The sequence below is a fragment of the Chanodichthys erythropterus genome, chromosome 4 (assembly GCF_024489055.1).
Source record: "Chanodichthys erythropterus isolate Z2021 chromosome 4, ASM2448905v1, whole genome shotgun sequence".
Classification (NCBI taxonomy): Eukaryota; Metazoa; Chordata; class Actinopteri; order Cypriniformes; family Xenocyprididae; genus Chanodichthys; species Chanodichthys erythropterus.
This window is the reverse complement of record NC_090224.1, coordinates 33,565,605-33,582,355: the sequence shown is the minus strand read 5'-3', so window position 1 is coordinate 33,582,355 and position 16,751 is coordinate 33,565,605. Positions and strand designations below refer to the sequence as shown.

The following is a 16,751-nucleotide window of genomic DNA, read 5'->3' as shown; positions in this document are numbered from 1 at the left end:
TCCTCTTGTACCACTGTCCTCCTTTGTGCTAAGAAATAAGTCTCCTGACAGTTCTCTCCCAAGTGCCTCAATTGTTGTCAGCATTAAGTCTGAGAATGATTCAGTGAGCTATATAACACTTTTAATTGTCAAAAAATGACTTCTCTTTAAATGTTTTGGTTCAACATACTTTCCTATTGATGATCAAACTTGCTTTGAACTTACACCAAATATATATATATATATATATATATATATATATATATATATATATATATATATATATATATATATATATATATATATATATATATATATATATATATATATATTGTTTTATTTAGTAACTTTTAGGAGGGTTTACAAATTTTTGCAACACAACATTTTATCACCTTGATAAGAAAATCTTATTTACCTGAAAAATGTTGATATATTGATTAATTTTGACAATTTTGAGATATTAAAATATTCATGTAATCAGTTTAGAGAGCAGAATTTATTGGACTTTTGTGTTTTATGATGTGATGAGTCTCTTGTGTTACCTATACAATATTAGAATAAATACATTAGTTATTAAAACCATTAGTTATTATAAATACAATTTATGCAACAGTGTTTAGGTACGAAGAGCAGTATATAATGTCAAAACCACACACTCAATATAAACACAAGGAACAAATCAACATGAAATAAGCAACTGTCTGATATTTTAACTAAATTATATATATTTATATATGTTTATTAAATATTGTTAAATAAACTGACATATAGAAGCCGAGATCATTGATATAAGGTTATATTCTTATATTCAGAATCAGTTGTTTATTCTTCCATATGCATTAATAAAATAATCAATTGTGCAGAAAAGATATGATTGCATTTTTACAAGTTTAAAACGAATTTAATCTTTGACCTTAGGGAGGCGTCGGTGTTTCATCCAATCAGAATCGTCGTCCGCCCACACGCGCACTCCCTGACTTCCTGGTAAGTTATATAAACCTCCCATCCATGATTACATGTGCCGACAAGAGTAAAGTGTAGCGGGAAACAGTCATGCCTGGAATTCTTTTGGGAGACGTGTTCCCTAACTTTGAAGCAGAGACTACAATCGGCAAGATAAAATTTCATGAGTTTTTGGGAAATTCGTAAGTAGCACAATTATATTTTTGTTTGTGAGGGAGCAGGCCTACTCGGATAATGTCTGTAATTCACGTTTATTGTGCTTTTAATTCACTCACGCGTGATCACCAGGTGGCTGAAGTGCGCCACAAACATCACCTGATACAGCACCAATACACCTGATATGACATATGGAGACTGAAGCTCGCTTTTATATGATATGTTATACTTCAACATCATATTTCTACTCAAATAATGGTATTTCTTTATTTTTTTTATATTATTGCTCATTTATAGCAGGAGAGTTTGCTTAAAAGGGAGTCTAAAAACGTGTATACTATATCAATCCAGCAGTTAAAAAAAGCATGCTACAGACGGATCTGAGGTCATCTTTATATGCCGTCAGTGTTTCATTGCAATTAAGGAAAAAGCTATGTCATATATTACTGCAGATGTAAAATCTTTAAACCATTTGCATTAATTTGTGTACTAAATGTTTAGAAGGGGAATGTGCTTTGTCACTCTGTGGCTGTGGCATAACAATGCCAGTATTGTTGATGTTGGCATGAGTGTAAAGTGGTTTGGAAGTCCCCCATATTGTGCCAGAAACTTTTTTTTTTTTTTTTTTAATATTATTATTTAAAGTAAGTGGAAGTTTGGAAAGTTTTTAGATTTTAAATTACTTCAAGTCGTCAATTTTATTTGTATTTAGCTTTAAATTAGCTTTAAAGAAAAACCGTGTTTATAATATCTTAAAGGGGACCTGAGTGAGCTGTACACAGTCCGCCATGTTTATCCCCTCGCCATACCATTTAACATCAGTATTTAAGTAAGAAATGTATTCTTATTAAAGCTACTAAAGTTATTCAATCAAGAGCAGTGAGTGATTTTCTGTTTTTCTTTTGTTGTTTGGTTCATATTAACAGCAGTAGGTACTGTATATTACACTGCTGTCACTTTAATATACAGATCTAATGTACACATGCGATTTCTTTCCCTGCGGTTTACGTTAATAATATAGCGGATAACCGACTATGTGAGCTTTGTGTGTTTTTGACATAATTGTGTGTATTTGACAGTTGAAAGAGAACTTAGTTCAACACTCACACGGCACGTCTTCTGATAGCGTGCTTCATATGTGTGCATTTAAAAAAAAAAACGATATCAACTGATTGCTTTAAAATGCGTGCAAATAATTAACCTTCATGATGAACTTTCATGACTTTAATGTCACCATGAAAACAAAATGGACAATTCTTATTTTATTATGGAACAGCAATTGCAGCAATTTTTAAAAAATAATTCTTTAAATAAATTCTTTATCCGTGCATTTTTTTATTTATTTATTTTTTTTAAATAACGAAATCAAAATAACTTCCCCTCCCTCTTGCAGTGGCATCTCTTTTCTTCTCTGATGATGTGTTTACTGGTGTGAGGGCGGGACAACCTGTCACTCACATGACATCACGGCGATCGCAAACCACAATCATCCAATCAATTCCCCATGGTCAAAATCAAAACCTGCCCTACATTATACATGGCAGTACTGGATACATAGTACAACTTGTTTTTCAACTGAAATATGCATACAAGCAGTATGAGCTGAACAAATAACATAAAACTTTGCATTCTTAATATTCAGGTTGTGTAACTGTTCTCAATTGTCCCTTAATGCATTATCTAACAGAAAAGGGGGCCTGTCTGTAGTCCCCATTTCGAGCCAAACATCCGCCTCTCTGCTCTAGGGAAGCGAAAGTGGAAGATTCTAAAATTGAAACGTTTAACAGATGTCATTGTGAAGAAAGTCCCTTTAGCAACTCTTCGTTCTGCATTTCCCAATTTAGAGTGCACAAGCCTCTCGAAATCTTCCTCTTTTTGACTGTTTCTAAGTGTCATAATTAAGAAATATCTTCCAATCTGTACAATGTGAAGCTAGATAGTTGTGATAAGATTTTGCAAGAGTTTGAATTTCCTTTCATTGTGATTATCATGCGATGTGACATGACCTCCAGAGAGTTTGACGCTGTTTCTTTAACGGCAGACAAAACGGCTGTTGGCTTTGAATCAGAAGTGCTGCTCTATGCTTTTTTACAAAACAATACTGAAAATCTTTCAGGCTGAATGGAGATTACAATCGTTAATGGGAGATTTATAACCCATAACTTCCCAGATGGATAAAGAGAATGTTCTCAGACATGCTCAAATTCATGTCTCCAGGGAGTGAGTCATTTTTTTTCCCTTATTACTTGAAAAACATGTGATATGATTACAAAGTACCAATAGTCTATACACTCCCAGATTTCCCGACATGCCTGTTTTGTAATGGTTCAACCTGCCATTCATTACAAGCGGAAATGAGTGATAAAAGCATTGCTTATGCACATGTGAAATAACGTGATCATCAATAAACAGCCCAAACTGCCTAACTTTACTGAATGAAAGGTGGACCCATGAAGAGCTGTAGGACTGTGAAGCTTTGGGAGTATTGATGGAAGCAATCTACTACATCTATGTTTTGATCATCATTCTGAATCCAATCAGGACATAGTTTTTTCACAAAAATGATTTTCTCAGCTTTTTGTTTAAAGGGGCTCTATGTAAGATTTTTACTTTAATAAAGCATAAAAATACCCTGATATGTTTGCAGATATTTAGGAAACTGCTGAGTTCACCTACTTGTTTCTCAGAAAAACAATGCTACAGCCAGATATTCTACTTTGAAAATATGCGTTCTGTGTCGGAATGTCCGTTTTTTTGTTTTGATCTGTATGAAACATGTGCTGCCAGTTTATCCAATAGTATTTCGACATCACAGCTTGCCAGTTGTCGGAAAACACCGCGTATTGTAGCCATGGAAACCAGCAAACAAACTGGTCAGAGAATCGCAGATTCTACCTGACCTAAAAGCCTCTGCATCCATCTAAATATCTCGATGAACAACAGCATATTAACCCTTAAATGCATGTCTGTTTCGCCAATCATTTTTACATATTCGGGTCTTTATCGACCTGGATCTATATCTAACACTGATGGATTTCTACCTGTCGCGATAATATAAAACTCCTCTGATATTAGAGTAACAATTACAGAAGAAGAAAATAAAGCATATTTTGTTACCTTTTGGAGCTTGAAAGAGCTCCGTTTGAGCGGATGTTTTATGCCATCACTACTGTCCTCGTCAGAGCTCATTTCCCAGTAAATTCAGCAAATAATAGGCTAGTTTTATGTTTGAGGTCACGAATATCAGCCCATTCACGATCTCAAACGTATTCTCAAAACTATATAATTTTCAACATCTTCAAAATCAATATTTCCATCACTAACCGCTTCACCAGATTCATCCTGTAACAGTTAGTCATATTTGATTGCGTTCAGTACTTGTTCTGCAGTAAATCGCTGAGTCATTTCATGTTTTTCTTATTTCGTTTTCTGTCTAAATGAGTCGTCACTTCAGTATTGTGTATCAGACATTGCCACCTTGTGGAATAAAGGTGAATTGCACTTATTCCGTCATCTAAGATTCAATTATTGTTGTGAAGAAAAAATATACATACACTCATACACACCTCGGGTCGTTTGTGACCCTATACAATTTTTTTTTTTTACAAAAAATGAATTCAAAAATAGCCAGTCTTTCAGAATTTTTATTTTTTTTTCTTGTTATATTCTTTATAATGAATTGATTGAGGAATACCAAGAAGGTTGATGTCTAACTTTAATGACGAGTGAATGACGTCCCGGGTTACTAAAGACCCGAGGTATTCATTTAAGGGTTAAAACGGATAAATCAACTCAGCTTACAGTGTGCAAGTCTCCGCAGCTTTCATTGTGAATTGCGCTCCCTATTGTTGCACCGCGTCTTTGAATGAGGGGGGCGGGCCAAACAATATTTTGAATTTGGATTGTAGTACCTATTTTTAACACTGGGTGTCAATATTACATAAAGTATGTAGTTTTTGCCTATAGAGGTCGCTTATTCAAAACAAAGGCGTAGCTTGTCTCCTTGATTTTTGCAGAATCATGGGAGGTGTTGTCTTCGTCTACAGTCGGGGGGAAAAGAATCTGAGACTCAATGCATTCAAGATTTATTAACTACTGTAGTATGAGTATGAATGAAAGCCGTCAAAGTGGAATGAGGCCACTAGAGTGATTGCTAATGAGAGACGTGCAACACCCGCAACTTTTTTTATGCCGCAGATGAATGCTTCCGCTTCTTCTGGTCATGAGGATGTGGGGAAAAGCAGTGCTGTTTTATCATATTAGATATGTTTGTGTTGAAAATTATAATGCTAGTACTCTGTGTTCTCTTGGCGGCTGCTATGAGACACTTGTTGCACACTGCAAAATTTAGATCGATATTAGTCATGGTAAAACATTGTACTTGTGGTACAGAAGTCAAGAAAACAAGATTTAAACTATAAGACTTACTGTGTTGAGCTATATAACATGATTAGTTTTCTGTCGATGAATGTCCAAACAGTCACTCACCTGTCCAAAACATATAATATATTAAAGCATCTTTGGTGTTTCTATGGTTTCTACAAAAAACAAAACAAAATGTGTAAAACTGTTCTGTGTTCTAGTGGTTTTAAAGAAGATCTGTACAATCTTAAAAAGTAAATGAGATCTCTGTTCAGGTGGTATGGAGAGGGTAAAATTGCTCATTTACATATACTACTGACATTGTAACAATAACAAAGCTTAAACTAATTTATAAATTTATCTTTTGAAATGTATGTAATTCTTAGTTTCCATCGTGTTTTTTTTTTTTCTTCTCTTTAGATGGGGTATCTTGTTCTCGCACCCACGCGACTTCACTCCAGTATGTACGACTGAACTAGCCCGTGCTGCGAAGCTTCATGATGAGTTTAAGAAACGGGACGTGAAGATGATCGCACTGTCCATCGACAGCGTGGAAGATCACCGCAAATGGAGTGAGGTGTGCAGATAAAATTACAATACAATTATATTTGGTTTCCTATTCTTACTGATGATAAATATTTGAACGGTAGTGTACATTTATGAAACTCTTTGATACTCTTAAACAGACGTTTCAGATGTCACATGGGCTTAACGTTCAATGATGCTGCATTGTTTTGAGTCTCTTGTAGCTCAAGCATCCAATCATCGGCCTGTAGCCCTTAGGTACGCACACAGAGGACTTCTCTGATTGGTTCAGACATAATCACCTTACTGTAATCCCAAAAGAAAAGAATTTCTGCAGCTGACTTTCTCTGGTACTCTCTCCCTGAAATCCCAACCGAACAGGGCTGGTATCTTGTTACAAGACATCTGGCTTCCCAAGACTCTGAACTTGGCCAAAAGTTTCATAACAACATTATTGTAAATGCATTAAAACGAGTCAGAATGCAAGGCACAACTCTATTTGCCAAACTTTTGTTGCTGATGTTGTTTTATGGTCTGTCTGTCTTTAACGGTAACTCTTTTACTGGACATACAGGCATACTTTCACACCCACACATGCCTTTGGCTGAACTCATTGCTGAACTCATGAGAATGCCGCAGACACCCGGTTCCCACAAGACAGTGTTTTGTGTGAAATCAGTCACTGTACTCTGACAGTTTAACCAGAGCATTATTCACTCATTATATACAAATACACAGATGTGCACGTAAACCACAGAAATGTACTTTTTTGGCTTTCTTTTTGTAAAGGGACTGTTACATAATTCAAAGTTTCGTTTAATTTACCATTTCCTTTTAATAAGGCTTCACACATAAGGATGACTGACTGACTCATATGCAAAAAAGGTAATAACTACTCCATATTTATGTATCTTTTTCTCTAAAGGATATTTTGTCATTTAACCAAGACAAAGCCTGCTGTCCCATGCCGTTCCCCATCATAGCGGATGACAAGAGGGAGTTATCGGTCTTGCTGGGGATGCTGGACCCTGATGAGAGGGATAAAGATGGGATGCCCCTCACTGCCCGCTGTGTGAGTTTCCATCGCAGCCATGCTTTTGGGCAGTGGTTCGCAACAGGGTTATTAGTTAACAAAATCTTCAAATATAAAGGTGCATTATGTAATTAGGGCAGCCCCCTACTAGTGTTGCATGATATACCGGTTTCAAAAAGTTATTGTGATACCCTGCTATTAAAAATGGTATGACGCAAATGTTTATTAGTACTGGTGTTTTAAGAATGACAGCATTCTAAGTGTGAAAGCAGGAGTAAGGAAATCTGTACAGAGCTCTGCTTCCACTCCCTGCAGGGAGTAAAATATATCCACGCAGTGCATGACAAAGAAAGCAACAAAGAAACATGCATGCATGAGAAAATAAAGTGCAGGATATGTTTGATTTTTAAAAAGAGCTAAACACTACTTGCACTGCTGGACCTGAAGCGTGCACACAGAAAGCCAGCTTTCAGACCGCATGTGGTCGCAACTTCAGTTGGTCAAAATTGTTACAATGCACGTCCTGGAAAGTATGTAAAAACAATCAGATATGTCTTTAGTGAACGTAAACAGTTGAGAAAGAAAACGGATGTGTTCCAATGTATAGACCCCTTAAAAGTTTGTAAACATTGCAATGTTTCCTGGTGGGCGGGGCTTAGCTGGAGGCAAAAAGAGACTCTGGACTCAATGTTGACAAGTGTAAGCTAGCATGTTTTTAGGATTTATTTAAATTATTTTTTATTTAAATTAAATTAAATTAAATTTATTTAAAGTATTTAAACATGGATTCAGAAGAAGGTTCAGAACTGTCCAAATATGTACTGACTCTGCAGGACCCTGACAGCTATTTTTTTTGGGATATTTCCTAGACAACATATGAATTACTTTCAGGTGGTTCGGGGAATTTTGTCAAGGCTTATTGTCTAATATAACCTAACTCTAGGCTAACTATGATTATGGCTATAGCAATGTGGATTATTTTAAGAGACCATTCAAAGGATGGCACACACATCTATCGCTGTATGTTTGTTTAACATTTAAGCTAGGTAGTGCGCTGAAAGTTGGCGACTTTTCACCTATAAAACAGAAACTTGCTGATTTGTACTAGATAAAACCAACACACCATTACATATGCATCGATTATTTGACCTGATATGAAGTGTGCACTGCAAACATGGGTATTATGATCGTCTCTGTCCAGTCTGTACGCCGTATTGCATTCAACCACAATTATCTTTTTGATTTCTGTGGAGGAATGTCTGCCGGGATCCGGTAAAACTTTAGTTTTGAACCAAAAGTGCTGTTCCTTCTATTCTGGCAGCCAAAAACACAACAAGACGACATTTTAAAGTCAAAACCTCAAACTTTTAGCACGCCTGCTATAAGTTCTTATATGTGTTTTGCCTCCAGCTAGAGCGGTGACGTCACAGTGACGTAGGCGATTAAGGGGTCTATTGGAATAAACCTGCTCTTTGTGTGATGAAAGTTAATAATAAAAAAAAATATAACTTTAATATATTTATTATGAATCTGTGTATAGTAAACTTACAAAGAATATCCATTTTTTCCCCATTATTACTTGAATGCTACTGTTAAATAGACCAACTATAGCCTGAAAAAGTTTCATTTTTTTGTATCTCTTATATAGTTTGTCATATTTTTTGCATCTTTGCTTATTTTTTTTAATTAAATGACTATTGCGATTTTATAAAACTAAATAAAAACAAAATATTAAATTGCTCATTTAATAAGATTGGTCATATCCAAACCTGTTGAGAACTGTGAAAGGTTTAGTGAATGTTACCATGATTGATAATGTGAAGATTGCTAACATCTCAGTAAGGACGATCATGTAGTAATAATTTATAATTTTTTTTTTAAATAAAGGGGAGAGAATGGTCAAAAAGCAGGGTAGGTCAAGTGAGTTTTAGTTTTTTTTTTTTGTTTTTTTTGTTTTTTTCTAAAACAATGAATTTTAAGTTCTGTCATATTCAATTACTTTCACTATTTTAGTTTTTTGCTGTGGTATTAATTCAGTTTAATTCAGTAACAGTATCAAGGTATTTTAGTCGGTATTGTATCAAAGTTACAATTTTGGTATTGTTACAACACTACCCACTAGTAGTCGACTAAATGTTAGCCGACAAAAAGAGTCTTAGTCGACTAAAATTATAATATTCGATTGGTCACAATGTCTGTGTGGAAGTTGAAGTATTTACACACTGCATGACCTGGATATCATTTTTGGTCACGATGCATAGTGTAATGCATCATTCGAAACTGTAAAGGGTATACTTTTATTTGTGTAAACTCACAATAACAAAGTTCTCTTGTAAAATAAATGGAAATGGATGCGCTTTCTGCCATACCGCTCTTCCCTAAACTGGAGCACGTCACTCGGCATATAGGCTACTTGCCTCACAAACATGAGAAATATAGAAAGCTTGAAATGTGTTTTAAATGAACCAATTCAAATTGAAAAACACTTTCTGATGATGTAATCCGGCGTATGAAAAGTGCATTTCTCTCTAAAGGTTTGTCCACTATACTGCAGAGATGAGGCAACGTCATCAACTTCATCTTTGCAGCTGACACTGACTCAGAAAACACTAGTTTAGTAATGTTAAAGATAAAGATTTATTTACAAAAAGCTTACAGCACCTGGTATTCCCTGGCGTTCTCCCATCCAAATATTATAAAGCTTGCTGCAAATAAACTATATGAGTGCTGAATAGGCTATATACTGTATATTACACCTATATATATTTATATATATACAGGCGCTGGTCATATAATTAGAATATCGTGAAAAATGAAACATTCATATATTCTAGATTCCATACATGTAAAGTAAAACATTTCAAAAGTTTTTTTAATTTTTTTTTTTTATAAATTTTGATGATTAGAGCGTACAGCTCATGAAACACCAAAATCCAGTATCTCAAAATATTAGTATATTTCCTAAGATCAATAAAAAAAATCTAGTATAAATGAAAGTTTCATTAAAAAAAAAAAAAAAAAAATTACAATAAAAAATGAACTTTTTGACGATATTCTAATTATATGACCAGCACCTGTATATAGAATTTTTATTTATATTAAACACTCATTATGGTTTAATATTCCCCAATATATATTTAAGTAATTAAATTAGTGTAAATGTGCAGTTAGTTAACCAATGGCTTAAATGAACGAACACTAGTCGATTAGAAAAATCTTTAGTCATGGGCAGCCCTAGTAATACTGACAGCTAGTGGTTGAAATGGGTACTACAATCCCAATTCAAAATATTTGAGAGTTGTTTACAAACCATATTCTTAAAATCATTTTTTTTTTAGTTTATTTGTTTTGACAACAGAAGTACCAGAGGTACATATCAGTTTAGATAAGAGGGCCTTTGAACAAAGGGGGCCTAGGGCTGCATCTGAAATTGCATACTTACCACAGTATGTGATAAAAGTATGTCTGACTTGACAGTACTCATAAAAGAGTAAGCACGTACCCAGATGACCTACTTCTTCTGGAGAGATCTTGAAGTGTGCATATGATGGACACTTTATTATCCCATGAGGCCATGGGAGAGGAATTGTGAATGACAGTGAAGCGACGTGACTGATGCTGAGGTCACATAATGACAGCATGGCGAATGTATGTCCAGATTACATTCATACTACACACAATCATACTGTATAGAGCATTTTTTTTTTTTTAACGGTCACAAAGTCCAAAGTACTTATTCAAAATGAGTACCTACTCATGAGAGTATGAGATTTCAATCACAGTCTTTGAGTCAAAAATGTTATGAACCACTGCTTTAGAATCTTTGTCAGGATTGTGAAACTGTGATCTGCCTGACTAAATTTCTGTTGCGGTTCTGCTGCATGCAACATTTCCATTGCCCCATGTACCCGCAGACTTTGCTAAAACATAACACTTTTGCAGAACCGTTATGCTGCTAAAGCAAGAAAACCCTGAGGAGCCAGCCAAGAGAAGACTTTTATTATCAATACATAGATATGTAGATGTAGGTGATTGTATTCACACTGCTATATGGTCTCCGAGTAAAATTAGTGAGCCGTTATCTCATGAGGCCACTAGTTATGAAGCTGAAAAGGTTTATTTGTACCAGCTCTCACCAGATTTATTATATTTCAGGTGTTTGTGGTGGGCCCTGATAAGAGGCTGAAGCTGTCTATTCTCTATCCAGCCACCACGGGGCGCAATTTCGATGAGATTCTCCGTGCTATAGACTCTCTGCAGTTGACAGCAACAAAGAAGGTAGCCACACCTGTGGACTGGAAGGTACGAAACCGTCTGTGATATTGTAGTATATGTAATGTAGTCCCTGAGTAGATTTATTTTAATTTTATTTTTTCAAATATGTGGTCAAGATTGTGAGTGCAGAAAAATTGTGAACAAAAACTTTGCAGGCCTAAACGTCACTGACTTACATGATCATCAATGTTTGTTTGAAATATTTTGAAATATTTCTTTTCTTTTCTATTTTTTTCTTTTTATTTTTTTTGTCTAAGCCTGGTGAAGAAGTCATGGTCATCCCTTCTCTCTCAGATGAAGATGCCAACAAGCTTTTCCCAGCTGGTTTCACCCTCAAAGAGGTGCCTTCTGGGAAAAAATACATTCGCTACACTAAACCATAACTGATATATGATGGCAATACGGTAGAAATGGCACTTAACTGACATCGTGTTTTAGTCCACTTGATGTGGCGCCTTCTCTCACTTGACTTCTCCATCACCTGCTACTAATCAGAGACGAATCATCAGAAGTTAGTTCAGTGACACATCATAAGGTCATTACATATAATAGAATTATTGTATTGTGCCTTAATTTCAATAAAACAGTTCCTTTTGTAATATAAAAAGATGTTGATGGGTGTTCATTTGGGCTGAATGACATTTTGAAATATGCAGTAAATTTAATTTTGGATACTTGCTATTTATGGTTCACCTGTATGCAAAAGAAGTTGTGTAAGACCAATGAGATTTCATGATTTCAATGAGGTTTCAGTAACAAATGTTTTTGTTCCTTGTAGCTGTCGTGACTGGTTAGGACATGGTGCAAGATAGATATATTGCAAATGCCTTTTAACAGAAGATAAGGTTTCATTTATAAAGTGAGGTGTAATGTGAGAGTTCAGTGGTAGTATTGAGAAAAATTCACAAAGAAACTAAAAATGAACTTTAACACCATTGAGAGACGGAATGAGGAAAAAACATGTTGCCAGAATGAACTTTGATCAGCGTGAAATCTACAGTACATTGACCTGACTGTATGTGCCTGTGCATGACTTCTCAGTTATAGCTATTAGATGAAATATGGAGCGTTTAAATCTGTATAGTCAAGTACTGACACAAATTCTATAAAATATATAAACAAAAATATCTTAATATTTTTGTTTTTCTTATAATATTAAAAATACTTTTATTTAATGCATCTCCATTCAAGTTTTGGGACTGTAAATTAATTTTAAATGTTTTTGAAGGAAGTCTATAATGCAGTAACTAATTACAGTACGAAAAGTAATATTGTGAAATTATTACAATTTAAGTTTTCTTAATATTTAAGATTTAATTGATTTCTGTGGCAAAGCTGAATTTTCAGCATCGTTACTCCAGTCTCCAGTGTCACATGATCCTTCAAAAATCATTCTAATGATTTGTTGCTCAACAAACAGTTGTGAGATACAGTATATTTACAGGTGCATCTCAATAAATTAGAATATCATGAATTTATTTTTCTGTAATTTAATTAAAAAAGTAAAACTTAAATATATTCTAGATTTATTAGACAAAGTAAAATATTTCCAGACTTTTTTGTTTTCATTGATTACAGCTTGCTGCTCATCAAAATAAAAAAAAATCAGTATCTCAAATTATTAGAATATTTAATTTCAAGTTCTATTAAATTACCATTCTCAAGGTATAAATTCTGGGTTTAGGTCAGTAATCCCTACAGCAGTCATGGGGAAGTCTGCTGACGATCATCAAGACCCTCTACAATGAGGGTAAGCCACAGAGGGTCATTGCTGAAAGAGCTGGCTGTTCGCAGAGTGCTGTGCCAAAGCTTATTTCATGGAAAGTTGACTGGAAGGAAAAAGTGTGGTAGGAAAAGGTTTACAAGTGAAAGGAATGACCACAGGCTTGAGAAGATTGTCAGGCGAAGCCGATTTTAGAACTTAGGAGAGCTTCAAAAGGAGTGGACTGAAGCTGGAGTCAGTGCATCAAGAGCCACCACACACAGACGTCTTCAGGAAATGGGCTACAACTGTCACATTCCACGTACCAAGCCATGTGACAAGTTTATGGAGATGCTGATTTCATTTTCCAGCAGGATGGCACCTGCCCACACTGCCAAAGGTACCAAAAGCTGGTTCAATGACCATGGTGTTACTGTGTTTGATTGGCCAGCAAACTCGCCTGACCTGAACCCCACAGAGAATCTATGGGGTATTGCCAAGAGGAAGATGAGAGATACCAGACCCAACAATGCAGATGACCTGAAGGCCGCTATCAAAGTAACCTGGGCTTCTGTTACACCTGAGCAGTGCCACAGGCTGATCGTCTCCATGCTATGCCGCATTGATGCAGTAATTCATGCAAAATGAGGCCCAACCAAGTATTGAGTGCATAGAAATGAAACACATTTTTCAGAAAATGTCTTTTTTTTTATTTATTTTTTTTATTGATTTTAAGAAGTATTCTAATTTATTGAGATGGTGAATTGGTGGGTTTTTGTTAAATGTAAGCCAAAATCATCACAATTAAAAGAACCAAAGACTTAAAGTACTTCAGTCTGTGAATTAAATACACGAGTTCCACAATTTGAGTTGAATTACTGAAATAAATGAACTTTTCCATGACATTCTAATTTATTGAGATGCACCTCTATATGTTCAGGATATTTACTGAATAGAAAAGTTTATTTATTAAAGTTTATTTATTTGAAATACTTATTTTTTTTTGTATAACAATGTAAAAGTCTTTACTGTCACTTGATCAATTTGATGTGTCCTTGCTGAATAAAAGCATTAAACTTTATAATAATTTATAGAATATTTACATGGGATTACAATAATCTGACAATCCCCTGCACCACATGTAATATCCAATAGGTGGCAGTATAAGATCTCTGATTGAATCTCTCAAACAACATTTCATACATACTACAGCAAAGGGTCAACGTTTCGTTTTACAAGTTTACCCAGTTGAGCATTAAGATGACAAATTACATAACCGCCCTGTTGGTATGTTGTTGAACTTTAAAGCCTTGTCGATCGACCCCAAAAAAGCTTCAAGGAATAATCAAACTGTGACGCCAAACATCAATGCTGGGTGTCAATGAGGCATGAAAGGATGCCTTGTTATCACAATCATTCCGTTTGTCTGTTAAAAAATGAAAAATGTTCCCACACAGGAACTTCTCTAAGTAAATCATTGACACACAATCCTCATTCCTAGGCTGCCAGCAGGAAGCGCTCTCCTCGGCTTTGGCCCTGGGTTCTGAGAAGCAGGTGATAGTGGCAGTGAAGAGAGTGCAGGGACTAGCATGGGGTTTGGGTTACCACAACTATTCAGCCAACGTTACTGCAGCTCGTATAACCGGGTGAAGGTCATGGAAGTTATGTGGCTCGACTGTGAGGGCCAGATGCTCTTTTGCTTCAGAGTAGAGGACAGATTTCCTCTGTCTCTCCCTCCCTCCCCAAGAATGTCATGAAAACAGATAGGGATTCCCCTCATTGTCCAGTAAAATACAGATGGTGTGTGTTTGATCATGGAATGCCACGTCTCCGGCGCTACTGTTTCCGGGATGGGGGCCGGATGAGCCAATGGCAGTGTCTGTTACCCTCTCACCCCCCTCAACTCATCAAAGAGGCCTTTTCCACTGAAAGTTTCAAATGATGCTTTTAACAGAGAACAAGCACCACTAGATGGCAGTAGCACTTCACTGCATCGGAGGTTTTCTGCACGACATTCAACAGCCAGAACTTAAAAGCAACGTGGGTTATAAGTAACATCAGATGCTTAAAGTTTAATATGTCCGCAGCCTTAGGGTTGTATCTGAATATGGATATATAATCTCAAATAATACGTGATAAGAATTGAATAGTGTGTGATTAGGTTCAATACTTGTTAAACTCAGTTTTCAGTGTTTGTGATACAATTTTGGAGCATTTTTTTAAATATATATATTTGTACCTATTATATATATCTATACATATGTATGTGTATATGTATATATGCATATGTGAATATATGTATGTAATAAAATTTAGACTTTTTTTTTAATAATAAATAAAAATAGTTAAGGGGAGGTACTTTCGATGGAAGTAAAATTAACATGCATATTGTTTGTGTTGTGGCTGTTTTTTACAACATTCAAGCATGAAAACCTGTTCTAGTAGACCCCAAAAACAAAAAGATATATATATATAAAAAAAAAAAAAAAAAGCATAAAAAGTCCCCTTTAAAATCGAACAGTTTTTGTGATGTCGATTGAGATGAACTTTTGAGCCTGTAATATTCCTTTTTATAGCATCTAGTGTGTTCATGTGATACTGAAATATGCCGTCTTATGTTTGTGATTAGGAGACCTTCGACAATAAGCAGCCACAGCGTTAAGATGACACATGAGAAATAGGGGCTGAGGGTGTTTAAAGAGGGGTTTCTCACAGTCACGTGATCACACGTTTCATACGTGCATATCACATTTGAAGAAGAGTTGAGGATTCACTTCTACGGATCAGATTAATTTCTCACATACCAGACCACAATGTCAAGTGTCAGAATATTGTAAGTGACAGACATTACCAATACCTCTTCCCCTTCACTGAACTCCACACGCACACACAGAGAAGAGAGTCAGACTGACGGTCTCCATAGTGTAACTCCTAAGGGGGTACAACACGCTCCATTCTCCCAGAATAACCTCTGTCTAGCCAGTACTGCGTGAGGGGCGAGGGCTGTGTGTGTTTATGTGTGTGTGTGTGTGTCCGTGGTGCCAGCAGGCCATAGACTTCAGGCCTGGTGGGACCTGTACTTATGAGAGTATTCATCTAGAGGTGAGCTGTGAGTAGTAACGCTCTTAAAGAGTGTATGTGTGCTCTGGGCACACCAAACTGACAGGGTGCCAGATGTCAGCTGGTATCACATATCAGTCAACAACAGAGAGCCCGCTCCCTAAAGACCTCTCCACGCTTCCCACCTACTGTTTATCTGCCCTGGAGTTGACGAACAAAGAACAGGGAAGCAGGATTTGATTGTTCTATAGCTGTACTACCTTACACTACTAGTCAAAAGTTTGGAATAATTAAGATTTTTGTATGGTTTTGAAAGACGTATCTTATATGCTCACCAATGCTGCATTTATTTGGTCAAAAATATGGTAAAATCAGTAACATTGTGAAATATTGTGATGTATTTCAAAATGTAATTTATTCTTGTGTTGGTAAAAAAGTCTTCAGTGTCACATGATCCTCCCTAAATCATTCTAATATGCTGATTTGCTGCTCAAGAAACATTTATTATTATTAAAAATGTTGGAAACAGCTGTGCTGCTTTATATTTTTCAGGAAACTGAGATACATTACCATGCAAATGTTTGGGGTATATACTTTTATTCAGCAAGGGTGCATTGATCAAATTGATCAAAAGTGTCAGTAAAGACATTTATAATGATACAAAAGATTATATTATATCAAATAAATGAAGACATT

At 35.6% G+C, this 16,751-nt stretch overlaps 1 protein-coding gene across 1 annotated transcript; it reads left to right on the top strand.

Annotated features, from left to right (window-relative positions):
- Positions 1-971: 971 nt before the first annotated feature.
- prdx6 (peroxiredoxin 6) lies at positions 972-11,899 on the top strand. Its single transcript, XM_067384779.1, has 5 exons — positions 972-1,124; positions 5,881-6,037; positions 6,911-7,057; positions 11,174-11,320; positions 11,551-11,899. Exons 1-5 carry the CDS (start codon positions 1,033-1,035, stop codon positions 11,674-11,676), a joined length of 669 nt encoding a protein of 222 aa, XP_067240880.1. The 5' UTR covers positions 972-1,032; the 3' UTR covers positions 11,677-11,899.
- The last annotated feature ends 4,852 nt before the right edge of the window (positions 11,900-16,751 follow it).

What these genes read in the sequence shown, in the direction of transcription:
- prdx6 (XM_067384779.1), top strand. Translation starts at nt 1,033, where the DNA reads ATGCCTGGAATTCTTTTGGGAGACGTGTTCCCTAACTTTGAAGCAGAG. An exon ending in ATCACCGCAAATGGAGTGAG is followed by an intron (nt 6,038 to 6,910) that starts GTGTGCAGATAA and finishes TTTTCTCTAAAG; the next exon opens with GATATTTTGTCATTTAACCA. An exon ending in CCACACCTGTGGACTGGAAG is followed by an intron (nt 11,321 to 11,550) that starts GTACGAAACCGT and finishes TTTTTGTCTAAG; the next exon opens with CCTGGTGAAGAAGTCATGGT.